Here is a 27,688-nt window from a genome sequence, read left to right on the forward strand (position 1 = left end):
TGGCGCGGGACTGACGCCGCCTCCCTCCGGACCCCCCTGCCCCGCCCGGGGCTCTCCGGGCCCCGGCGCCGCCCCGGTCTGCATGTGGGACGGGCGCGCTCGCGCCCGCAGAGAGCGGCCCGCGGCGCCCCCGAGGCTGTGCCGGGCCGCGCGGGAGGACGAGGAGGAGGAGCAGCGGGCCGGGCCCGGCTCCCGGCGCTCGGCGGCCCGGGAGCGAGGGCTCCCGGGAGGGAGCTCGGGGCGTCCCGGACTCGGAGGAGGGACCCGGAAGCAGAAGCGCAGCCGCCAGGCGAGCCGAGCCGCTGCCCCCGCTGCCCGCCGGCGCCGGGTGGGGGTCCCGGCGGCTGGATGGGCAGCGGCGGCGCGGGCCGCGGGCGGCGATGGGCGAGGAGCAGAGCACGGTGAGCGGCGGAGGGCCCCAGGAGGCGGGAGACCCCGCTGGGGCCGCCGCGGGCCACCCCGAGTCCCCGAGGCCGCGGGGGGACAGCGGCGGGGCGCCCGGGCCGTGCACCGCCTCCGCGGACCCGAGCGGCGGTGGCTGCGGAAGCGACTCGGACTGCGCGGACTCGAGCGCCCCGGAGCCCGCACCGAGCCGGCGGGCCCCGGGCTGGACGGAGATCCAGGCACCCAGGCAGCCCGCGGGACTGGCACTCACCGTGCCCCTCAACCCCCAGACTTTGCAACAGCAGCTGCGAGGGGAGGAGGAGGAAGAAGCTGGGGACCGAAAAGAGGGAGGGGATGAGCAGCCCGAGGTGCCCCCCGGAGAGGGGCCGAAGCCGAGGACCCGCGTTGGGTCCTCGGACGCGCTGGTCCTGGACGTGCTGGGTCAGCGGCGCCCGCCCCCCGCCAAGAGGCAAGTCTTCTGCTCGGTGTTCTGCGTGGAGAACGACCTGCCCCAGGACCCCACCGCGGAGCAGCTCTCGCCGCCCGCCTCGCCACCTCGGGCTCCGCCGGTGATGGACCCTCCCAGCGCCCCCGCCTCCTTTCCGAGCCCCCGGCTGTCCCTCCCAACGGACCCCCTGTCCCCCGATGGCGGCAGCATCGAGCTGGAGTTCTACCTGGCGCCCGAGCCGTTCTCAGTGCCCAGCCTGTTGGGAGCTCCACCCTACTCTGGCCTGGGTGGGGTGGGGGATCCCTATGCGCCCCTCATGGTGCTGATGTGCCGGGTGTGCCTGGAAGACAAGCCTATCAAGCCCTTGCCCTGCTGCAAGAAGGCCGTGTGCGAGGAGTGCCTCAAAGTCTACCTGAGCTCCCAGGTAACTTCACCCCTATGCCCCCTCCTCTGCGGCCCGTTCAGCATTCCAAATCACTGGCCAGGAAGTCCAGCTCGCCAGCTCCCTACTCACAGGAAGAGGTGCTTAGACACCCTTATGAGGACCCCTATCAGTTTCTTACTTCTCAGTTGCTGTAATTATTTAAGTATGTTTTGTCCTCACTCGTTAACTTGACTGGAATTTAACTCTGCTCTGAGCAAGCGCGGAGAAAAACAAGGCACCGTGAATTGCCCTCTGCTTATTTCTTTTACAAGATTGCAAGCCAGAGCTTGCTCAGAAAGGAGGACAGTGAGAGTGCCTCATAGGCCTGGTATCCCAGAAACTAACAAATTGTGGGCATAAAATAAATATGTTTTCACTTAGTGAACGGAAAGGTTGGAATTAATGTTTCTGGTCAGTGATACCTGATTGTTTAAAAAAAAATTGCTCCATTTATATATTCCAGAAGTGTAATTTATTTATTCTTTGGCTCCTGCCCATTTTTCAGTTTTATTTTTTTTTCCAAAGTAAAGTTAAAGTACTTTTCCTCACGGAACTTGTATGCCAGCACAGTGCTTAATTGATTTAAGAGGTAACAAAACAGAGAGAGCAAAAGCAAAGCTAAGAGGTTTAGCGAAACTAGTGGAGGTGAAACTTTCTTCCCCAGCTCCTTATTTGAAAGTTGTTTTTTTTTTTATTATTTCTTGGAAAGATTAAGAGTGCAACAGACCTGCTTTCCTTCACTGACGGTGAATGTGTTCTCCCGGCAGTGCTCAGTCTGTTATGTTTCTGCCAGGGTTTTGCAGAAGCCCGAATGCCCTTCGATCCTGTGTCTGATTGTCCTAGGCCTATTCATCTTTCACTCTGGCTGTGTAGGTGCCAACTTTTCTGTGAAGCCTTCCCTCACCCTCCAGGCCACTGTTTATATACTTTCAAGATACTTGTGTGTGTTTCACATTCACTGATGTTCTTTTCGTGTCTGTTTGCCTCTCTAGACTGTATGGACAGTGTCTTACAGTCTCTGTATCTGGTAGTTTCACGTTGAGCCCCTTTCCTTCAATAACATTGACTGAAGCGAAGTACATAGGATCCCACACAGCACAGTATGGTTCCTTTGTGCTTTGGGGCTAATCTATGCTTGTGTCTAGACAGAAAGTGTGCAGTGTACCCAACTGAAAATGCAAAGGGAAATTTAGACAGAATGGAATGTTACACAAACAGTAACTTGCCAAAGATGGTTGAGATTATCCAAATGCCTGTAAGAGACGATGATGTTTCTTTCAGGCTTTATTCATAAACAGATACTTAAAACAGGAGGATGTTGGCTGCTCATTGTGGTTGCTTCTCTGACATCACCATCAAACAGATATTGGTACCGTCCACGTGCAAAGACATGCGGTGGCCTTCAGACATTTCCAATGTTATGAGCCCTGCTCCAGTGAAGTCACTGTGAGAGCAGATGTATACACAACAATACAAAGTAGCATGTAGTGAGATGTAAACAGAGTAACAATACCAGGTAGTGCTTAATGTTAAACACGAGATACAAATACATTGGGTTACAAGTTCAAGAGAGGTAATCACTGTGGGTTGGATACTTGGCCTTGCAGTTTGATTTCCTAAAGGTGGTCCTTTCCCTAAAGCAGGTTTTGTTTTTGTTTTTGTTTTACTTTTGTGAGTTAGTTTTATGAAGTCAGTGTTTCGATCTGTTAGTGGAGAAGAAATGGGAGTGGGAGGGTGGCAAGGTGAAGTATTACCGCAATACACAACCTCTAAAAACTCCTCCGCAGTGTCATAGTATCTAAAGGTTGTCTGCAGCGTTTATGATCATGTGTGGGTTCCTGATCTTCTTCCCAAGTATGTGACAGAATTTTCAATAATGAAAAATGTGTTTTACTTAAAATAATACACAACAGAAAGATGAGTCATGCAGGCCAAGCTGTGCCACTTCAGGGTTTTTGCACTTGCTGCTTGTGCCTGGAATATCCCTGAGGCCATTCTCTTTGCTGGTTTACTCCTCCCACTTCCCCAGTCCAGGTCTATATGCATATGTCACCCTTATAGCCTTCACTAATCACTCTTCGTAAAGATGAGCCTGACCCCACATTCCTGATCTCTTTTCCTGCTTTTTATTTTCTCTATAATGCTAACAAACTCTATCTTCTACTTCTATAATTAATTCCTATGAAGACAGGAGCTTCCACATAATTTATTCACTACTGTATGTTTAGCACCTAGAACATTGTCTGATATATACACAGATGCTAAACTAATAGTTATTGAATTTATGAAGAGGTGAGTGACAAAGAAAGGATGAGGTAACCCCCAGAAACCACGGCAGGGAAGGGGTGTTCCATGTGAGCACTAAATTCTCCCTGAGCTTGTTGATGTTTAAGACAAAACACAGATGTGGTAGTTCTGATACAGAAGACAAAGGTAGAACTGATGGGTGTGCTGAGTTTGCTAGTACACTTGGAAACTAAATTTAGTACACTTGGAACTAAAGAGTTTTTTCACAGACTTTTAGCTTATACAAAAAATGGCATGTTTTGTTTTTCAGTTGGATAACAGTATGGGCTTGTGATTGTAATATTTCTGATTGGGGTTAATTCTAAGGTCCCTTCTCTTCAAGGGTGTTTCTGTGTCACTTAACCTGTTTGTGTGTGAATTTCCTCATCAGTGCAGTGGAATTGCAGGCCGTGGTCTGTAATGACACACTAGTTCTAATTAAAACAAAATTGAACTGCAGAGTCGTTTTGTTGTCCTGCTGAACAAGATCAAAGGGGCAGAGTGAGTACTTTTTTTCTTATTTTATGGGGTTTCTTGGGTGTGACAGAAGCAAATCTGTCAAGCCCGAACTTGGCAGGGTTCTTAAGACCTTTTGAAATAAAATGATGTATTTCAAATACAAAGTTGTTAGTGACTTTTCACCATTTTTTGAGTCTGTGCCAAATAATGCATTATGTAACATAATTTGAGGAAATAAAGCAGAGTCCCTCTTAGGTACTATGTACAAACATAAAAACAATGCATCCTAAATGTGAGTTGGCCTATTGCCTGTTTAAATTTCTCCTAAAAGGCGATGGTTCGTTCTTTGAAAGAAGTTACGAAGGTGGATGTAGAAGATAGGAATGCGGATTCGAGGACGAGGCTCACTTCCACGTGAGCCGTAGACTGAATGCCTGGTAAATGTCAGTGGATAGCTGTCGTCATTGTGTCCTCACAGACATAGCACATTAGTCAATGACATAAATACTTCCACACTGTGGTTTAAACATAATGGCTTTATTTTTCAAAACATGATCCTCCCTTTGTTGCTGTTACTGTGGCTGTGGGGAGCCCTCCTGAATGGATGGCTTTACAGCGCAGTAGGCACCATTTAGTAGTTTCCTGTTGCCATGGTGAGGAGTTGAACTGATAAGTTATAATCTTTCACTCTGCATAGGTGTTGACGTAGAGTCTCTAAAGCACCATGACAGAGGTGGCGGGGTTATATTGGTTCCTGCATTATGTTTTGGTACCTAACATTTAGAAGTGCATTTCCCAGTGGCCTCTGTGTGCATGCATGACTGGCTCAAGTGCACAGTCCCTGGGATATCTCCTACAGGCCACTGAGCATTTAGAACTGTTCACCTTCTCAGCTGGCTTTACCACATTTTCCTAGGAGGAATGGTAGTTGCTTTCTTTGTTTCATGAAATGCAATGAAATAATGAAATGATATGATTTAATTTCAGAAATCCTCCACAGATCTCTTTCCGATTTTGTTTTTCGACAGCAAAATCTGTTATAAAATGAAGTATTAATATTTCATACTTTAGACAAAGACAGGAGAGAATTGGGCATGCTTTCTAAAGGTAACAGCTGTTGCGGCTTTCATCACTCCGCATCAAAGTGTCGCAGTTGGCAGATGCATAGGAGTTGGAATGCACACACCTGTCGAATGAGTATTAATAGAGACACGCAGCACATTTCTCCTACAGATTTTGAACAAAACAGCTGCTGGATGGTAATGGCCTAAAATGAGAGTCTACTGTAGTCATCCCGAATCAGTGACCCAGGGGCGAGGCTTATGTATCCTATTATTAAACTCCGAGTCACCCAGACATTTTATGGGTGAAAGTGTAACCTACATTTTTCCCCTTAAACCTTAAAGCAACCTGTATATTTTTAGAAACTGTCACCTTGGTTATGGAGTTTGAATGCAGTTGTCTTCTCACAGGTGAATTTACAGATCCTGTCATGTCAGGTGTGATTCTGGTAATCCTGAAAATATGAAGAATAATATGAGACTGAAATCTGTTAAGTCACTCCACAGATTTGAAAAGTGAAAATTAAGGCATATGTAAGCTTTTTCTTTTGTGTTTCAAATTTGTGTGTTTGTGTGTTTGTGTGTGTATCTGGAGGGCGAGGCAACAAACTGCTTTCCTACCTTACTGATGCATGTCCTTATTTTCCTCTTTTGTCTCTTTAATAATATCTGTTTAACAATGTCCTTATTTAACTTCAACACTTTCTTTTCTTTCTGTTACTGTTCAAATCTGATTGTAACTGGCATTTGATTTCTGTGGAGGAATCCCGCGTGGACATTGAGCTCTGGGCCGGCAGGACCTGGTCTGGGGCTGCCTGGGTGTCACTCGTCTCTCCCAGCTGTCTGGAGACGGGTGATACAGAGGAAGCCTGCCTTGCACTCTGCTGCCTCAGAGATCTCAAATAACGAAACCAGTACCACTTTCCTAAGGTGGCAACGCATGTGGTGATTTTGTTTCTTGTAGAGCAGAGCTCAGATTTTATACTTAAAGGCTCTTCCTTCCTTTGTGAGAGACAGAAAAAGGACAAATTAGAACTTGAGCTCCCGGCTTTTTATGAAGAGTTTGCGATGGGCAATGTGGACATACCTGAGTGGTGATTTCTTGTAATTCACTTTGTTGTGTTAGTGTCTCATGTGTGCACTTAACAAACACATATTGGGTGCCTGTCTGCCAGCTACCATGTGATGCTTTAAAGATGTACTTAGTGCCTTCAGGCAGCCATCTCATGACCCTGTTGGTAGTATGTCTTCTCAGCTTTATCTGGTGGCATAAATAAATTTTCCTTTAAGTTCCCAGGCATCTGTAGGTCTCTTTTTCTCTTCTGCTTCCTTTCTAGGAAGATTTTATCAAACCAATTCCGGGCTACCCACTGACCTTTTAGTAAGCACATTGCAATGCTTCTTATGTTTAATCAAAAGTAATAAAGTCATACATTACTTAATTATCCATACACTTATTTCTTAGAGCTCTTTCTAATTTTTGGAAATGAATATTAGTAAACATCTTGCTCCTTTCAAACTATTTATTACCTTCACTCAAAAGAAGACGTAATTTTGCCCTGATCAGTGTGGCTTAGTTGGTGAGGCATCAGTCTGCAAAGCAAAAGGTAACCGGTTTGACTTCTGGTGAGGGCCCATGCCTGGGCTGGGCATACAAGAGACAACTGATTGATGCTTCTCTCTCACACTACTGTTCATTTCTCTCCTCCTCTTTCTCCCTCCTTTCCCCTTTCTCTAAGAATAAACAAACAAAATCTTTAAAAAAACAAACTTTGCTAAGTTTATTTTGAACTGTTCATGACAATATGACATTTCTTTATAAGTTAGAGTATATTTTTTAAAAATTGTTTATTTTGTTTAAAATTACTTTGTCAGAAGAGTTGCATGTAATAAACTAAATGAACTTTTCAGATCAAGTTCTGTCCTAAAGTAAGAATTCAGTGTTTATAGGAAAATATCTCTTAGAATATAGCATTCTTTTTCAACTTGACCAGTACTGTTTGCCCCATCAATTTTGAGGTAATTAATACTTGAGTTTTGAAGTTTCCACAAACAATAAGAACAAGCCTTTGATAAATGTCTGTTATCTAAACATTTTAACACATTTTATTATTTAACTTTAATTCACTTACATACTACATACATGTTACATACAGGCAGTGTTGTAGGTATTATGGATACAGAGAACAAAAACAGATAAAGCTCCTGCCTTCATGGAGTTTATATACTAGGTTGGGGGAGGGGGAGACAGACAATAAAATAAGTAAACAAGTATTTAAGTATATTGGGAGATAATAGGGGCTATAGAGAGAAAGGAGTGAGGGAAAGGTGATAAGACATTTGGGGGAATTCTTTATATATTTAATATATTGAGGGGAGTTGTCAGGGAGGGCTTGTCTTACAAGGTGACTTTTGAACATAGGTCTTTGTGGCCACAGTGAGGGAGCACACCATGAGGACTTCCAAGGGAAAAGTAAGTATAAAGTTCCAGAGACAGGAACATGCTTGGGGGTACTCCAGGGATGTCAGAGATCCACGTGGCCAGAGCACTGGGAAGGAGAGTAGGAGCAACATGAAGAAAACAATAGGAGGAATTGGGAAAGCTGGTTGGGTAGGGTTTTTAAGAGGCCATAGAAAATTTGCATTTTCTCTGAGATGGGAAGCTAAACTGTAAGAAAGTTTTGAGCTATTGCCCTTTAATAAGATGAGGAATACTGTAAGTAAGAGAACTAAGTTTAGGAAGAATTGTACCAAGTTTGAAAAACTGTTCAAACATTTATGAAGGGATGTCGAGTAGGCATTTGGTATCTGGCATTCAGAAGACAGAGCTGAAAAGAAGATGTGAATTTAAACTTTTTGGACCTGTAGATGATATTTAAAGCTATGAGACTAGATGAGGTCATCTGGGATGTGATCATAGATAGAGGGGAATGAGGATTGAGTTGGAGCATACCAGTGTGTATTTGCATGGAGCTGGGGATGTACTGGAGAATGAGCGAGAAGTCTGAGAGGGAGTGGGCCAGTTAGGCATGAAGAGAATCACGGTATAGTGGTTACCCAGAAGCCAAACAAAGACGTTGTTTCAAAAGGGAAGATGTAGCCCTGCCTGGTGTAGCTCAGTAGCTTGAGTGCTGGCCTGCCAACTGAAAAGCCACTGGTTCAATTCCCAGTCAGGGCACATGCCTGGGTTGCTGGCCAGGTCCCTGGCTGGGGGCATGGGAAAAGCAACCAGTCGATATTCCTCTCACATATTGATCTTTCTCTCCCTCTCTTTCTCCCACCCTTCCCCTCTCTCTCAAACTAAATAAATAAAATCTTAAAAGAAATTAAAAAAAATAAAAAAGAAGGTGCAATTATTTTTGTCTAACGCTTCTGAGAGTTTCAACAGGATAAGGATTGAAATTTACCATTGGATTTCCCAACAGGGGGATTGTTTGTGGCCATGATCAATGCTGTTTTCATTGGCAGCAACGGGGTTGGCTTTCTGATAAGAGTGGGTTCAAGAAAACAAGAACAGCTTCACTGATGTACTGTAGTAGTCAGTAGAAATATTGTATGAGGACAGTCAGGGTTCTAGAGAATAACTAACGTGCCCCACACCATGTAGGTAGAAAGTGGCAAAGGCAAGATTTCATCTCAGGCCCACGTGGCTTTACAACCCATGACCTTTCTACAGACTTCAAATCCGTTGTCATACAAAAGTAGGTTTACATTTGTCCACATGGAAAATAATACAATAATAAGTAGTGATACAAGAATAAACTCTGTCTTGCATATTCACAACAATAAACCTAGTTTTGTCATATCCTGCATTTATAAGTTAAATATATTTTATTTTTTCCTTTACGTTTATATGCATTGTACAAAATAACAAGTCTTCCAGTTGAAGAAGAAGGAGGAGGAGGAGCTTAGTTACATGTTTTGAAGAAGTAGAAGGCTCTTGCCCAAATTTAGAACCACAGAAAGATTTCTACCAAACTCTGCCTCATATTCATGTAAGGAAATCAAGAAGAATTGAGTTTAGAAAAGCTATGATTTGACTTGTTGTTAAGTTTTAATGGCAGTGTATGATCCCGTGTTCTTAACTCTCTGGCCATTCCTTTTGCTTCCATGTGAGATTTCTTATTTTACCACCTGTTACTGTTGGTGTCTGCATGGTCCGAAATCCTGTCTCTTCTCATATCTCATCCTCTCCCATGGTTTCTAGTAACACCTATATGCTCTTGACTTCCACATCTTCATCACTATCCCAGATCACTCCTCATTTTCAGTACCATATAGCTAGCTCTCCTGGATATTTCCCACCTGAAGACACCTTTAACTTCTCAGAACAAAACTCCCTTTCCTCCTCTTCCCTCCCATACCACTAATGCCTTGCTTTTCCTTTGCTGTTCCCTGTTTCCCTCAGTTATACCCAGGTCAGAAACTTGGCCCTCATCATTGAGTTCTTTCTCACCTCCCCCTTCTGGTCAGTCACCACGGTCTTTCAATTCTAAAAATATTTCTATCTTCTCTACTTTCCTCCATCTCTGCTGGCATTGCCCTTGCCCAGGCCACTACCATTTCTCGCCTGGATTTCAACCACAGCTTCCTACATGGTCCCACTGCTTTTGTCTTGACTATTTCCAATATATTCTCTGCATTCCAGCCAGAGGGTTCTTCCTAAGATGCAAGACTAGTCTTGGCACTCCCCTTCTTAAGCTTCTGATGTGCGCCTCTTGCTTTCAGAATAGAATCTAAACCTGGTTTACATGTGTTTGAGCAGCCTGACTCCCCTTTACCACACCTAATTTTCTCAGCAAGTGCCCCCCAAACCTTTAGCCATATTAAACTTCTCTTTGTTCCTTAAGTACTCTATGACTCTCTTAATTATGAGCTTTCGATTTAGTGAGTGACTGGAGGTTTTGTCATGGGGGATCCACTTTTTTCTTTTACAGTCCAGTTCTCATTCGCCTCTGTTACACTTACCCACTCCTCCAGTCTCAGCTTCCTTTGAGAATTCTTGACCCCCATATCTGCATTAAGCATCCTTCTTGTACTCTTTGACAACTCTTTATACTCACTATAAGATTCTTCTTCTTTCACTGTATTTAAATTGCCTGTTTTCTGCTCTGTGCTTCCTTTTTTTTTTTTTTGCTGATTAATTTCTTAGCTCTTGGTGTGTTGTAGGTATAAAATGAATGTTTCTTTACCAAACTTACTCATTTAGACCATAAGCCAGAGGCTGGTGTTGTCAATGTATAAATTATTAACACAGCCAAAATCATATTTGAAATGAAATTCCCTTATCCCCACAACCTCCCCAACACAAGTTATTACTTGTCTTGTTGATTATAGCCCTTCTAACAAGTGTGAGGTGGTATCTCAGTGTAGTTTTGATTTGCAGTTCCTTGGTAGCTCGTGAAGCTGAACATCTTTCGTACATCTGCTGAGCCTCAGTCACTGTTGGTGAGACTGTAGACGGGTACAACCACTGGAAAACAGTCTGGCAGTTCCTCAGAAAATTAAGAATGCAGTTACTGTATGACCCAGCAGTCCCTCTCCTGGATATCTGCCTGAGAAACTCAAAAACATTTATTTGCAAAGATAGATATATGCACCTCTATGTTCACTGCAGCATTATTCACGGTAGCCAAGACATGGAAATAACCAAAGTGTCCTTCTGTTACTGGAATTGGAACTGGATAAAGAAGATGTGGTACTTATATACAATGGAATACTACTGAGTCATAAGAAAAGATGAAATACTGCCATTTGTGACTACATGGGTGGACCTTGAGAATATTATGCTAAGGGAAATAAGTCAGAAATGCCAAAGGACCATATGATTTCACTTATGTGGGATGTAAAACTGAAACTCATAGACATAGGCAACAGTGTGGTGGTTACCAGAGGGAAAAGGGTGGGGGTTAGGGGAGTGAAGGGAGCCAAATATGTGGTGACAGAGGAGGATTTGACTTTGTGTGGTGGACACACAATGCAAATACAGATCATGTGTCATAGAAATGTACACTTGAAACCTATATGATTCTATTAACTAATGTCACCCAATACATTTAATAGAAATAAAATCAAGTAAGTGAAAGTCTCAACATTTCATTGTCTTGCTTAAAAATCTGTAAGGCCTCCCTATTGCTCTCCGTAGAGATTCTAGTTCATAACACTGCTGATGAGGTTTGACCTTGGCCTCCCCTTCAGTCCCTGCTGTTTAGGCTTTTAGAGTCCTTTTTTACTCTGCTGACATTGTATTGTCATTATATGTTTGCATGATGATTTTATGTTTGATTAATTATCTCTTCCCCACCCCCCAACTATTCTCTGAGCAGCTTTTGAACCAGCACTTAGCACGGAGGTCTGGGATAGAGTAGGTTGCTCAACAGATATTTCTTAAGAGACTAAGTGAATAATTGAAAGTGAATTATATGTTTAGGTTGGTTAAAAAAAAGTAAGGTAAATATCCAAACCTGAATTTTTGATGTTTTATTCCACCGTATTTAAAGTTTTAATCCCCCAGAATGCTAGGTCCTGAATCTGTGTCCTGGCACTCCATCTGTAACTGAGGTACTTCTTTAGTTATAAACCCATTCTGGTTCCTGTATCTCCTGCTTAACAAATTCCTCCAGAACCTAGGGGCATCTGACAACCATTTTATTTTGAACATGACATGTGGGTCAGGAATTTGGGAAGGGCTCAGCTGGCCAGTTCACACTGGGGCTTTCTCATGGGGTTGTGGTCGGATGTCAGCTCACTCACTTGACGGTTTGTTGTGAGGGTGTTCAGCTGCCACTGTCTCAGAAGTGGCTGCCTGCGGCGTTGCCAGCGTGGTAGTCTCAGGGCAGGGGACTTCTTACAGGAAGGCTGGCTGCCTCCAGGGCCAGCTTCTCAAGGGACCCAAGTAGAAGCTGCATGATCTTCTCTACGCTAACTTTGGAAGTTACTCAGTGTCACCTGAGCAAAGCAGTCACAAGGCTGCCTAAACTCAAGAGGAAGGGACTTAGACCCCAACATTTTATGTGAAGGTGTCAAAGAATCGGGAGCCATATTTTTAAACTGTCATGCTATTTCAGGCAAAAATCAGGAATGGTGTGAATTTAGGCAGTAAATGCTTTTGAGCCTCAATTTTAATGTGTTTTTTAAAATAATATTTCATGTCTTATCAGTCATTTAATCAAATATTTTCAACTCATTTCATAATTTGGATTAATATACATTGATGTTTTTGTGCTTTATCCTTGAATAATTTAATAATAAAGCATCACTTAATTTTAAGCAAAACTTACATAAAATTCATTCTCCTTTAAAATGAAATATTTTAGATAATTTTATTGCAACTGGAATATCTGAAGATCAATTTCAGCACCACTTAATTTTCTTCCTATTATCAAAATTTTAGCTTTGACAGTGGTTAAAGCATTATTTGAAAAAGTTGATTATCTTTCTGAATCAAAAGAGTTGATATAACATATTTGTAGTCCAGTCCCATTCTATACAGAAATAATATATTTACTAATACTTTAGAATTACCTACCCTAGTTAATCTTTGTTAAACTGTCCCACCATTGTATTTTTATTGTTTATGTCTTTCTAGTTTAATTGAATGATTTTATCATTTGTTTAGTGTTCTCTCACACAGATAACCATTTAAGTGTCTAGAAGCATAACCATCAAAATTTCTTGGCTGAGGACTGTGCACCCTGAAACAGAGGGGTGTATATTGCTTTTATGATGTGTTCCCCTCCTTCCTCAGCTCAGGTAACTAAATTCTGGGCTTACTCATTCATGTGAATGACTAATCCCTTTTTAAAGCTTCTTAAGCTATTTGCCTCAGTAATATTCTCTACAGTAAGTTCAGAGGCTAATTATAGGCTACCTAGCAAATTACTTCCTTTTTTGTGGTATTGATTCTTGCCTTGTTTCCTCGCGTGCTCATTGGCCGTGCTCAGTGTTCCTGAAGCTCATCTGCCCTGAGATGTACAGTGCAAGTTAAATCACTGCAGCTTTTTCTTCTGGTTGCTTAAACAATTTCAAACAGCGGTTAAAATAAAACAGTTGTTCATTATATTTCACTAGAGTTTTGTTTCCTTTGGTAATGCCATTTTTCTAATGTTTACAGTTGAGTTTACTGTTAGTTTACATCTAAGTAGAATGGTGGGGTCAAATCATAATTGACTTTGATATGGCCTGATCTTACTGCACCCTTTTTATATGAATGTAGGACCTTGGTGCGGAAAATGAATTTTTAAAAATAAGTCTGTAGTAAGTAGGGTTTTTTTTGTTCTACAAGATTTTTTTTATGTTACCCTTTTTTCTTCAAGATTGTTTATGAAAAAAAACATTTTGAAAATAATAAGCTCCTAAAAATCCATGAATTCTTTGTATGCTCAATATGTTGGTACTTTGTATCAAAATTGTGTGTGTTTGTGTGTGTATCAAGGTCTCAAGGTTTTTTGTTTGATTATCACAAGAAAATTATTTGCTTGTCTCAATTTTTGAAAATCTAAGTATAGTCATTTCTAGGTAAATCTATGGATTTCAGATATGGTTTGAATCAACCAAAAATAGATATTCCTTGGGTTTACCTCTTTTGTTGTTAATTGTTAATATGTCACTTTGTGAACCACTGAGTCTTCATAAACCTCAAAATAAAGGAAGAGCTTAGAAGGCATGCTTGGAAAGAAAATACTTAAAATGATGATAATTTTCCCCAATACTTGGCTTCTCTTTTAGTTTTAAGGATTTCTGAAAAATACTGTTTGTTCAGATATGCTTTTGTCTTTAAAAACCACTACAAATTAAAAAAACTTGGAAACAGTTTTATTTTTTGTTTATGCTTAAAAGTCACCCCAATGAATTGCTTCAGTTTTTAACCCATTTGTTTAAAAATTTAGCACTTTCTGATTAGCTGCAAGAACAGTTGATTGACATTTGGGAAGTGTCAATTAACCGTGTAAATTTACTGGCTGAATTTCATTAACAATATTTAAATAATTTGTAGATGAAACAAAAGTAAGCATAATGATTTAGCAAACACAGGCAACAATGTCCCTTTTTGCAACTGGTCTGTGTGAGTTGTTTTTTATTTAAACAATGTATCAAAATAAATTGAACATAAACCTTAGATGTCCAGTATCACTAAATACTGAAAGAAGATTTTTTAAAAAATAAAGAAGCCACTTATAATACATTGCTTTCATGATTATTAATTAGCAATAAGATGTTTTATATCAATAATAAAATTAAGATGCTCAAATTTTATTGGAACTTTTGGATTATTTTGTTATATTTTTTTGGTTTGTTGTAGTTTAAATGGACAGAACCCTGTTGCTTTGTTGCTAATGAGGTCAAGGTCAGCAGTCAGTCTTCCTACAGTCTGTTTAATGACATTCTGATGTGTTCCTTAACACTACACAGTCATATGCTAAAGTGTCTGCTTCTGATCATAAGACTGTAGCTGAGACAAGATGGAAGAATTATTATTAATCTAATCAACATTTCAGGAAAAACAAAATACACAGTACAATATATAATTAGTTGAGTTGCAGAGATTTCTACAAAGAAATCTTTTCCATTGGCCAAGACTTTCTTTTCTTTCACTTTGGTCAAGCCATAGAATATTTGTCCCTAGTACAGTACTAAGTCTGCACTTAAAGTCATTAATAGGTTCTATAACTTTAAGAAAAACAACTTACAATGCAACCAATTTTGATATAGGCTAATTGATACAAACAAAAGTTAAGTTATGGCATCTCACCAAGGTTATAACAAAATGATGTTATTTGAGGACTTGCTCTGTTCAGTTTGTTTAAGAGAAAGGAGTGAGGAGCTAGAGTGTTCTGATTCTACTATAAACATTTACGGAGCACAGAACACTTGTTTAGCATTATGCTAATCACTGGGAGAAGAAGAGACAATTTCTAAACTCTTAGCAAGTTTAGAAATTTAGTAGGTGAAAAGTAAGCTCTAGGCAAAGATTAGGAAGTGTTTATGACTGAATTATGTGCTGCTGACTGTTGATTTAAGTGGTTGTAAGAAGAGAAAGTTGTATTCATGGGAACAGAAAAATTTGAACTGGTTATTGTCTAAAAAAATTGTTGCTGATGCAAAGGCAAAAGAAGGGAACTGGGTGGTCGGGTATCTCCAAGTGAGATGGAGTGAGCAAGTTCATATACACACTCAAAAACACACTTGTAGAAAGAAAGAGAGAGTGACCATGAATAGAGACGGGCTCAGGTGGACAGACAGTATGGTGAATACAGGTGGAGAGGCGACAGCTATAAACGGTCGGTGGAATGAAGACTTCGACACAGAGCAGAGCACTACCGGCAGAGGGACAGAGCCCTTCTGCAAAGCTGGGGCCACAGGTACGGTGTGTTTCAAGAACAGGGAGTGAAAGGTACGCCTGGTCGGAGGGGCTCACAGAGGTACATTTTGGTCAGATGTCTAGAACTGGGCTGACCCTCTAGAGAATTATTACTTTATTCCAACTGTGATGAGAAGTCATTGGCAAGGTGCGTGGAGTTGTGAAATGATAATTGATACTTTAAAAAGATTTTGGCTTTGGTGTGGAGAATGAGCTGCTGTCTGAGGGGTGGACGGCAAGAATAGAAGCAAGAAAATGGGTAGGGCTGCAGTTACAGTACAGGTGCCCTCCGTATTCGAAAGTTCGCTTTATGCCACTTTCTCTTTACATAAGAACTATGTTAGTATTGTTTTTGCTAACGGAAGGAAATCAAAGATGATTTTCACTTTTAAGAAAAGAGAAGGCTAAAAGTGAAAACATCATTTAGCGTTTCTTTGGTGGAGAGCTGTTACAAAGGCAGAGTGCACCAGGATGCAGTGAGAGTGGCCCGCCAAGCTCCTTCCTGGGAAACTGCAGTCAGCATCTCAGCATCAGGCTGCTGTAGCTTTGAACTGTGTCTGTGAGCATCTTTGGCTTTATCTTGATTTACTTTGTGCATTCGTTAGCAAGATGTGCCCTAAGCCGATCGCATCTCACTTTACACCATTTCAACTTCTGAAAGTTTTCATAGGAACTTTTTCCTTTTGGATAGCTGGGTAAATATGTAGACCTGACCGAGACGACAGTGGTTTGCACTAGTCTGCAAGCAGTGGAGATGGTTATTTCTCCCATTCTACCACTTACTAGGATTTGGGTTTTAAAAATGTCTTGGGACTGCATTGCCTTCGGTACAGCAGGATATCATGCCAGTTCTCACAGCCTTTTCTGTTCAAAGGCCCCAAAGTTATAAAACCTCAACTGCAGTCTTATGGTTCAAGCAGTATGAGGTTAATCTTTATTCAACTTGATTCTGGCTCATCTTTTACCTGTCTAGGGTGATATTGTTTGTTTGGTTTTGATTGTTTGGTTCCAGAGACACCTTGTAACAAGTCACTGACAAAAAAAATATGAAAACTTCTTTTGAATAGGTATCCATAGTTGTTATTTTCCTCATTGTCAGAATTAATTTATTCAAGAAGTTGAACAATTCTCTGCTACCTAATTTTGGGGGGGGGGATTTGCTTTTTAGTTCTTTCTTCAATTTCTGCTCAACAGTCTTGCTTTCATCATTACTTAAAACAAATAAGATCTCCCACCCTTCCATTCCTGCAGATAACAAGGTCTTACTGGTCAGCCTTCCCTTCGGAGAGGAAGTTCCTAGAAATCTTTGGTAATTCTACCTAGTTTTTGTCCTTACTTTCTAAAACTGTTTTTAATAACTGTCATTTGTTTCCTAGGTTAATTCCTATGTATTTACATATATTTATCTCCTACTCCTAATTCCTGTTTTTGTAACAGTGTTCTCTTTGGTGTCAGTTACACTTCCTCTACCTTTAATGGGAAAGGCCCCAGGGTCACGGGTTTCACTGCACAATAGCTGTTTCGTGTTGACTGTGGTTGTCCTTTGCTTTGTTTTGAGTAGTAGACTGATAAGTAACTCCATCATCAGAGATTTACTTTGTGGATTTTTAAGCTGAGTGGCTGAATTCCCTGCCCCTGCATACTTTCGTTTGTTTGTTTCGGAGCCCTGAAGTGTTTCTCCCAGTTACATTCTACTATTGATCATAAAACGAGTAATATTTGTGTTGGAGGTAATAAAATGTTTTTTAATTATGAGAAAATCTCAAGTATTTATCCTTAAAACAGTGTTGTTCCATGTGTGAGCTCTCTCACCATAAAACACTACTGGATATAAGTAATTTGAAGAACAGTAGTGTTTACTAAATTTAAAATATTTTAAAATTGGAGAGTGTGAGCAGTCACAGGGATGGGTTGGGTAATATCTAGGAGTATTTTCATGTTTATAAAACAATTTGAGAAACAGTAAAGTCATTTAAAAATTATGCTTCATATTTTATGTTTAGAACATCCATTAAGTTTCTAATAGCTCATTTCAGTTCCTTGTAAGGAATCTAACTTTTCCCCCCTTATTTTAATCTTCCTGTCAAAACAACTCATTTCAAAGTGAATTCATTGTTTTTTCTCTACAAGCATGGATGGATTTAATTTTTGGATCTCAACACTAACATTTTTACTCAGAAGTAACATATTTTATTGAAAATTAAAAGCTAGTTCATAGGGTAATACAAGATATTTTTTGATGTTTCTTACTTTATAAATAATTTGACATTTTCTATAGCAAAAATGTGGTTGATGTCTCATAAAAATTCCATACTCTAAAGTCTATCCTCATCTATTAAGAAAGTATTCCTGCATTCCATTGCATTTTGTATAAATAACACATTTTATGTAATAATTTATAACTATTGCTGTCTAGTATCATTAATAATATACTTACTTATGATGTCATGGTAGATTTTACCTAAAAAGAAATTTAACAATTATTTTACCTACATACCTAACCTCTAAAGACTTAAAAAAGTCTTTTACGTGACATGCAAACACTTGTTTCCCATGTCACTTTGGGGACATCGCTGATACATTTATAAAGAAAAGTATGTCAGAAGTAGATGACTTTATGGTATGTGAAAGCAATTTACTCAATTTATGGTGAGAAGAATAGAAATGGGTTTGCCTTACTCACATGTTTTCTCTGAGTTTAAAAACTGAAGAATTATGAAGGAGAGTCATTCATCTTTCCTTGGTTTGCTATCAGGTGACAACAGGAAGGAAACAGATGGAATTGTCATAGGAAAAGGGCCACTTTACAGAGCACCCTGTTTTAAAGGAAAAGTTTTCTGTGTATTTCTTGTTTGCTACTACTTCAACCCTCATCCCCCAACCCCAGTAATTCTTACTTTATAGTCTTAGCAATTCATGGATTGTCTTAAGAAGGGTTATAAATGCCTTGATATCTTAGTAAAATATGTTTTTCCCTTGTGAGTTGGTCTGTAACAATTATTGAGTTTTCAGGCCATTACCCATAAAAGGTTTAGAGCCATTAACTTGAAAAGGTTTTCATGTCTTGGGAGCTAAGGACAATCCAGTTCTGGTGATTATTTGGTTTTCAGTATAACCAGGGTGTGGGCTACACCTCTGAATATTCATTCTAATTACTGCTGAGAGGAAGAACAAAAATCAGAGGATTAAGGTAGTGAATGAAATATGGCCAAGCTGAGTGTAATTTTAGAGCCTGAGTGGTAGTTTAGTGGATTTACGTCCTAACCTTTAACTGGTGGAGCGGACCTGAGAGATCATCTGTTTCAAGGTAGATATCTTTGCATCAAAGCTACCTTGTTTGTGGTCATACACTTATGTGAAGAGAGATAGCCGGTAAAAAATATGGGTCATTAGATTTTATTGTCTACGGTTACCCTCACTTTTGAAAGGGGATTGGTACATAATAGTGACCTTTAATCCCTAGTAAAATTAATTAATTTCCTACCATGCTTTGTGGACCAGTAAATGTAGTGCTTCCTTATTGGACCAGTAAAAGTAGGCTTGGAGTTAGAACATTTGCATTTCACTCTTTGCCGTGTAATAATCATGTGACTCTTGGAAAAGTCATTTAATGGGTTGGTGTACACAAAACCTATACACATTGTAAAATGTTTATATTATGAAGCTAGTATGAACCTGGAAGTAAAGGCAGACTTGAAGAATACAAAAATAACAAGAAAAACTATATTGTAGAGATCGTTAATATTAATTTTATAAAACCTAAATAAAATGCTAGACAATAAAATCTAGTAAATGCAGTGTTTAAAAAGACACTATTACAGCACAATCAAGGAGAATTTATCTCCAGGATGCAAAATGCTTTGTCTAACATTGACAAATCTATTTTATATTATTTATTACATTAATAAATTGAAGGAGAAACATCATGTATTAATTTCCATAGATGAAGAAGCAACATTCAATAAATCAAAACGAGAAGTTCTTTAGACTTTTAAGGATGTAGCAAAAGCTTGTAGTAAATGTCAAACTTAGTGATGATATCTTAGAGGCAATTGTACTAAGTTACATAAAGACCATGATTCTTGCTGTCACTGTTACTGTTTAGCTTTATTATAAAGGTCCAAGCCAATGCAACATGAGAAAGACAGACAGACATATAGTTTGGAAGGAAAGAGAACAAATGCTCATTGTTTTGGGGGGACAATATTACCTCCATAGAATATCAATGAGAATCCAGAGACAAACTATTAGAACCAACAGGAGATTTAGATTTTCTTGATACAGGAGCAGTCTAGTACCACTGACCATCAAGAACCAATGAAAAAAATAAATTAAATTCAAATAGATTCTTAAGAGTAAATCTAAAGACAGACATAGTCTTTACAGGAAAAAAGAGATTTATCATTGAGAAACAAAAAAGAATGCCTGAATTAATGCAGATATCCCCCATTGAATAGGAAGTTGCAATGTCATAAAGATGTTTTTCTGAATTAATGTGTAAATTTAATGTACATCAGCAGATTTATTTTTTTTTGGGTTGAAGGATAAAGGTCCAAGGTTAACAAAGAAAATTTGGATAAGTAGGGAGAGAAAATTGCCCCTACTAAATATCAACATATGTTTTAAAGATAAGTTAATTAAAATAGTACAGAACTTTCATAGATACAGACAAATAAGTCAGGGGAACAGAGAAGAAAGCTAAGAAAGAGACCTAGCTATACATGAAGACGGGATGTAATGGAGACTGCCCCATAACCATGAAGACGGGATGTAATGGAGACTGCCCCATAACCATGAAGACGGGATGTAATGGAGACTGCCCCATAAAACTATGAGGATAGAGGGAACGTTTCTGTAAATAAATGTGCAAGGATGGTTGGCTTTTCATGTAAAAATTAAATAAGATTCTGTGTGGAAAAATGAGGCCCAGATATATTAAAGGCCTGTATGTATAAATCAAATTTGAAATCCATTAGAACTAATTTTCAGATGTCTATTTAACCTTGGTGTAGGAGAAGATTTCTCAGGTAGCACCTGAGAAACAAAACTCTAAAGGAAAATGACTGTTTGATTCCACCTAAGTCAGAAATCTCTGAGGAAGGAAAATGAAACTATAAATGAGGGTAAGGGACAAGTAACACCCTGGGAAAGTGGTTTTATAATATATATAAGTCATTAAGGATCATTATCCATAGTATATAAATACTCCTACAAGTCAATTAGAAAAAAATACTTATTAGGAAAATGCAGTTTAATGATATAAATGGCCAAAAAAGATACACAAAAAAGTTAAATTGTACATTATGATTTATGCTAATGAAGAAAACATAAACTTACAACAAAATGCAATAGTATTTTACATTTAAAAGTGGCAGTTCAAGGAGTCTGATGCAAACAAGTGCTGGTTAGGTTGTGGGAGCAAAGGGGTTTTCAGACCCTGCTCATTCCTAGGAAAACTGCATGTCTGTGAGGGGTATGCGCAAGACTGTGTATTGTAATATTGTTTATAATAGTTGGAAAACTGTAAACAAATTTCCATCATTAGAAAATGGATGAGTGAGTTCTAGCATGTTCATAAAGTCTAGCAGTCAAATGTACTTACACCTAAATAAATATATAGCTATTAACATACCTATACTGAAAATACCATAGGAAGTAAAATCAGCCAAGTTTTAAAATTTAAGCAGGTTCAAAGCAATGAAAGGTTAAAGGACAAATAGTCATGATATATTTTTCAGATATGTTTTTAGTGTACTATGAAAAAGCAAACCAACATAAACCAGATTTGTAAGAGTGTCTATTTAACTTTAGAGGTGGGGAGAGAAAGATGGTAAGGAATTGATTTATCTGTAATATTCTACTTAAAAAAAAATAGAAAACATATTCTACGAAGTACATGGTAGCATACCACAGTCAAGGTGATTGGACTTAAACTCACTCTCTCAGGTCTGCTGCCCTACCTGTGCAACCCTGTGTACTCGCCAGAGCTCTCTGAGGGGAATTATGTATGAAAGTCCATAATTATTCTCCAGGATATGAAATGAAGGCTGTACCGATCATTTCTCTCTGTCTTCAGTTCTTTTCATTGCCTTTTAAAAAGGAAATCTAGACCGTTACAAAGGTAGAAACAATCATCTCCATGAAATAAGCATAATTCTCAATCTCCCTTCCAGGTGTAAGCGAGCATCTGTCGTCGCTGCTAAGACATTTTTATTCTCAGTCGTAAACTGGTATTTCTATTTACAGAGCCAAAGCTCACTATTTCTGTAAACACCTTACCCTCTTTCTTGACCTTGTTTTTGGTTGTTGTCATGTTAGTCTTTTTTTCCCCCTCACGTTGTTAAAGATGCAGCTTTGTGGTTAGAGGAAGGAGAGGATAACCATCAGCCAGCAGACTTCCTTTATGATGATTTTCATCTACTGATCTCCAGTACTCTCTGGATTTTCACAAAAATACTGTATTCATGACTCCCATCATTGATCTCTTAAGCCCCTAGTTGTCTTGAGCACTTGCTGTAATGTTTTGATTATTTTATGTGCTATTTCTATGTTAGCCATTGTGCCTAATCACTTCAAATAGATTTTTTTCAAAGTCTGAATTAAACCAATCTCCTCATTGGTACATCAGCTTCCTTTTCTTGCTTACCCAATTTTTCAACATTTCTATCTTCTTTTTCCTCTATCATGGCTGGCAAACATTTTCAGTAAAGGGCTACATAATAAATATCTTAGGTTTTGCAGGACAAGAGGCAAAATTGGAAGTATTATATAGGGGCTTATAAGAGAAAAAACAAATTTCTACATATTTATTGACAAGCTGGAAAGTAAGATAACAATAGGGTATATTTTATTTCCAGTATAGATCTATTAACAAAATAGAATTATTTATTTTGTGATAATATTTTCTTTAACTTTTTGTGTTTTCTATTATCATGTTTTCCATTATTCATTTTGTGTTAACATTTTACTTAACTGTTAGTGTTTTCTATTATCAATGTTAATTGAAAATATTCATCAGTCAATACTGATCTGTTTTGAGATTTTATATATTTCATCTTTAAAATGTCTTTTCACATAGATATGTATTGCCAGATACTGATAAAAACTAACTTTCATGCACTTATATTTATCTTTCAGAATTCCTTTGTAGTATTTATTAGATTTTTCTCTTGGTATTTGCCTTTTAGAATGTTATTACACTGCAGATTAATTACTGCCAATTGAAGGTTAGGTGGAAGTTCCTCAACTGCACAATTAAATATATTTTCAAAAACATTTTTATTGAAATGTATTTTACATATACAGTCCACCTATTTAAACTGTATAATTACATATTATTAACTATATTCACAGGGTTGTGATATGATTATCATTATATCATTTTAGAATACTTTAGTTCCCTCTTAAAGGAACCCCATACCCATTAGCAGTCACTCCCTGCCTCCTCCTCTTCACCCCACCCTCCAATCCTAAGAAACCAACCACTAACCTACTTTCTGTTTGTAAGATTTGCTTCTTCTGGACATTTCACATCATAGAGTCATGTAATATGTGGTCTTGTAACTCTTCAATGGATTTTGAAATATGGAATTTCCATTGAAACTACATCAGGGCCTACAAAATGCTGTTGGAGTTGGAGCTCAGAAAACATGTCTGCTGCAGATTTGCGTGAGAATGGAGATCTTGCTTCTCATTTTAATTTTTCACAGTGTGGGAAGTTTATCAACCAGCCCTACATTACTTGTGATTCCAATGGTAGTTGTCAGAATAATTTTATTACTGTATAACTTTTGTATAAAAGTTCTGTAGTTCCTGTAATTTTAGGTTAATTCCTTAATAACAGGGCAAATCAGAATATTCAGCTTCTATTCCTAACAAAATCCACAGTGATAATTGTAGTTAAGTCCATGAAAGTGAGTCAGTTTCACTGGTGATGCTACATGGTAGATTTCACTGTTTGTTTTTTTTTAAAGTACCTGTTGATGCATAATGCAGTGAGGAATCATAGCCTTTAAATACCTTAAATTTTTGTTAGCTCTGACAAATTTGTCAAACTAAGCCTTTTTCTATTCTACAGATATTTTTACCACAATCTGTTAAAACACATCTTAACAGATTCCACTTCAGGTTGTACTGAATTTGTTTTCTCAACTTCTTAAAAGATAACCTTTGCCTATACTTATTCCACATAGCCTGTTCATAAAGGCCATTTTTTTCTGTCATTTTAGACTCAGCCCTGACTCCTCAAAAAAAAAAAAAACCCCAACAATTAAGCAGTATCTGTACATCTATTAAGACATAATAAAGCCAAGGAAAATGATTTGAAATCATGTGCCTTGTTTTTAAATTGACTACTGATATTGCTTCCAATTTCCTCAAGTGTTCATAAGTAGTGTTCTCACCAAAAGGCTAATCCTCTTACCAAGTTTATTTTCTTAGAAACATATCTTTGACAGATGCAATATAAAATGATTTAATTAGCTTAGACTTGGTAAACAGCTTTTTGTTGTGCTTGTGTAAAAACCATGACATTTAAAAACTGAACTTTGGTTGCAGCCTCATTCTAGCTTTTGCATTTTGTGAAGAAATTCTGCGGTAATAGGTATTCTGTTCTAAATTTTCAACTTTTTCTGACCATTGCTTTTCTGTGAATTGGAATATTTTGATGAGCGCTTAGGCTGGTGATGCTGACATGTATTATATTCTTTTAGTGTAGTTTTGATGTTACTACATAACAAACAAAATGCTGTGCCATCTAATTCGATAATAAAATAATCTACATTCCGCTGGGCCTTCAAAGCTGGGCATTTGAAGTCTATTTTATCTCCTTCTGACATACGCATTGATAATGAAAAAGCGAAGTGTCACTGCATAACAATATGCATGACACTTGAAACGCTGTCAGGTTATAACTCGATCATTGTGATTCATAGTGCACTGTGCAGCCGTGGGAATTAATACAGTGTCACCTGTGATCTCTTATCATGGAAACTCATCTCTGCTGTTGTTGAGCAAGAGCAGCCACAGACAGCGCATCAGTGATGAGCCTGGCTCTGCTCCAATAAAGCTTTATTTGTGGACACTGAAATTTGAATTCGATATCATTTCCATATGCCGTGAAATTTTATTCTTCTTTTGATTATTCTTTCTAACTATTTCAAAGAGTAGAGATCACTCTTAGCTTATGAGCTACACAAGACAGTTAACAGGCCAAATAGTTTGCTGAACTCTGTCCTGTATTAATTGATTTTTCCCTTCATTGGATCATTCTCATCAGCACATGAATTGGCTACTATTGCTCTTTTCTTAAAAAAAAAAAAGCTACAAAACTAAGACAAATAAAAACCCTGTGGGGCCCTATTTTCCCTTGCAGCTAATATTATTTTTCTGTGCTCACATGACAATCTATTTTTTTGGCCAAAGTTGTCTGTACTCCCTATTGCATTTTTCTTCTTTTCATTGTTGTTTGAACACACTTCATTTAAGCGTTGCCTGCACTTCTCCTCTGTAACTGCTCTTGTCAAAGTCAGCAGTTGACTTCACATCATTTAATCTCATGGTCATGTTTTTTGCTGTTAAATTGACTTGATTTCTTAACAGTACTGGATACTCCTTACACATTGAAACCTTTTCTTCACTTTGCTTAAAAACACCATAGACTCCTGATTTCCTTCCTTCCACACTGGATATTTCTTTATGATTCCTTGTTAATTTCTCCCCTTATGAATTACTTTTTTTCTTTTTTTTAACATTTTATTTATTTATTTTTGGAGAGGGGAAGGGAGGGAGAAAGAGAGAGAGAGAAACATCAATGTGTGGTTGCCTCTCACATGGCCCCCACTGGGGACATGGCCTGCATCCCAGGCATGTGCCCTGACTGGCAATCGAACCTGCGATGCTTTGGTTCGCAGCCTGAACTCAATCCACTGAGCCACTCCAGCCAGGGCATGAATTACTTGTTAATTTTTGCTCCAACTTCCTACAGTCTTGCTCCTCTTTTCTTCTTTGTATATTATTCTCACTGGTCTTGTTGTCTTTTACAATTTATGCAAATATTCTCTATATGCCATTGTTTCTATAATTTCTATCTCCAGCTTAGACCGTTCCTTCTGTGTGCTAAAACTTCACTTGGTTGTGTAATAGACATCTCAAACGTGGCAAAAAAAATCAGCTCTCTGTAGTCCCCCCTATACCTGCTCTACCCTCCATCTCGGTGGATGGTCATTCTATTTTTCCAGATACTGAGATGAAAACCTTGGCATCAGCTTTGACTCTTCTCTTTCTTCACACTGCCTTCCTATAGTTCATGCACTATGTTATTGTTAGCTCTACCTTTACAGGATCTCTAGAATATAGCTACTTCTCACCATTTCCACTGCTACTGTTATGAACCCAGCCGCTGTCATTTCCAACCAGGGATCCAGCAATAAGGTCCTAACCGTCCTTCCTACTTCTGCCCTGGTGCTTTTGTGGAATGATCTCAAGTGAAGGCAGAGGAACCATTTAAAAATACAAGATCTGACATGTGTCTCCTTTACAATGGATCCTCAGAATAAAGGACAGAGATTCACAGTGTCCAGAAAGCCCTACATGATCCATAAACCTCTGCTCTTTTTTGGTCCCTGTGACTCTGTCTCACATTTCTCCTGCCATGCATGGCTCACTCACATACAGCTTCCCAGGGCTCTTTGCTGTTCCTCATTCACATTAGGTCCTTACTCACATAATGACTTTTAGAAAAACTATTTATTCTCTGTGGGTGCAGCCTTCCTTCTAATATTTACATGGCTAACTCCTGTCTGCTTCCAGCCCTTGCTCAAATGTCATATTTTCCTGCTGGTCTCCTCTCAGCACCCCATGTATAAATGCTACTAACCCTAACCCCACACCAGCATTCTTCATCCTTAATCTGCTCTGTTTTTTTGTAGCCTATTATCTCCCGATAATGTTACTGTTTGTTTATTTGCAGTATTTACTTTTATTGTCTTTCTCTCCCTGTGAGACTGTAAGCCATGAGAACAAGAATTTTGGTCTGTTTTTTTCATTGACAAAGCCTCACTATTCTAAACATAATAGGCCTTCCAACAGATAGTTGTTTTAAATATAGTCCTGAATATTATTTTGTAAGCCATTTTTCTGTATCTAGAATTATAAGATTTTTAAGCAGGAAGGGATTTTATATCATCAGTAATCTCTAGACCTGCCATAGAGTCACATGGTGCTATTTAAATATAAATCAAAGTAATTGAAATTAAAATTAAAAATTCAGTTTCTCAGTCTCAGTCTTGAGAGCAACATTTCAAGCACTCGTGTAACCAGTGGCTACTGTGCTGGACAGCCCAGGTATAGAACTTCCCATCATCACAGAAAGCTCATTAGACTGGGCTGCTCTGAGACCCTGCTCATATAGGTGGATTCCTCCAGGTTATACAGGTCATTAGTCCAGAATTGGAATTGACCCCAGAGGACCCACATGTTTATGAAAGGTGTAAAGCAGTGCTTCTCCTAAGTAGGCCCTATGGGATCTTACTGATGTTGCAGATTCTTTTTCAGTAGGTCTGGGAGGGGGCCCAAGTTCAGCGTTTCTGTGAAGCCCCAAGGTAATGGCAGTGCTGCCGGTGTGGGCATCACACTTTGGACAGTAAGGCTGCAGAGCCTTCAACCAGTGCAGAGGAACACTCACTTATTATTTTAGTAGGGTATTTATTCATTGTTATTACGGAAGTGTGCTTTTGTGATTGGAATGATATTTTCTAAATAAAACTAGCTGGTGTGTTTAATACTGGTCTCACATTCAGCTACATAGATTCAAACATGTTCCCCATACTCAGATGAAAGCTTCATAAATAACACAGTCAAGCAGGAGAAAGCAAGAAGCTGAGAGGCTGTAGGACATTCATTTTAAGACTGTACGTGACATAGGATGCTTTGTGATGCTTTGCATCTCTAATGGTGTGTAGAGGTAAAGTAATGTAATGACTGCTCGGCTAGAGTGAAATAGCGGATTATGTTCATTCATTCTAGTTTATGTAAGTTAAGTTTAGAATGGTGGGAAGAGGAGGCTTTTCCTGTTGAAATTGGCTTTGTTGTGCAAAATTTGGATTTGGTTTTGAAAAGTATAAGATTAACTTTTGAATTATAAAATTACATTGGTGGTTTCTATTTTACATTTTTTTAAAGAATAATTAGTCAGCAGGATATTTTTTCTTTGTTATAATATACTTTGTTGTTGAATTCTAACTTCAAAGTAACTGAAAGTTTAATAA

The 27,688-nt window shown here is 38.9% G+C and overlaps 1 protein-coding gene across 3 annotated transcripts in view; it reads left to right on the top strand.

Moving 5' to 3' along the window:
• The first annotated feature begins 243 nt into the window (after nucleotides 1–243).
• Nucleotides 244–27,688, top strand: part of RNF217 (ring finger protein 217) — a 115,510-nt gene continuing 88,065 nt past the window's right edge. For all 3 annotated transcript variants that reach the window (XM_045842666.1, XM_045842667.1, XM_045842668.1), the window contains exon 1: nucleotides 244–1,256. In XM_045842666.1, the coding sequence (XP_045698622.1) occupies nucleotides 381–1,256 (876 nt within the window). In that variant the 5' untranslated portion in view covers nucleotides 244–380. The remainder of the gene's footprint in view (nucleotides 1,257–27,688) is intronic.

This window comes from Phyllostomus hastatus, unplaced genomic scaffold (genome assembly GCF_019186645.2).
Source record: "Phyllostomus hastatus isolate PE091 unplaced genomic scaffold, TTU_PhHast_1.1 phas_contig_40, whole genome shotgun sequence".
NCBI classification, from domain to species: domain Eukaryota; kingdom Metazoa; phylum Chordata; class Mammalia; order Chiroptera; family Phyllostomidae; genus Phyllostomus; species Phyllostomus hastatus.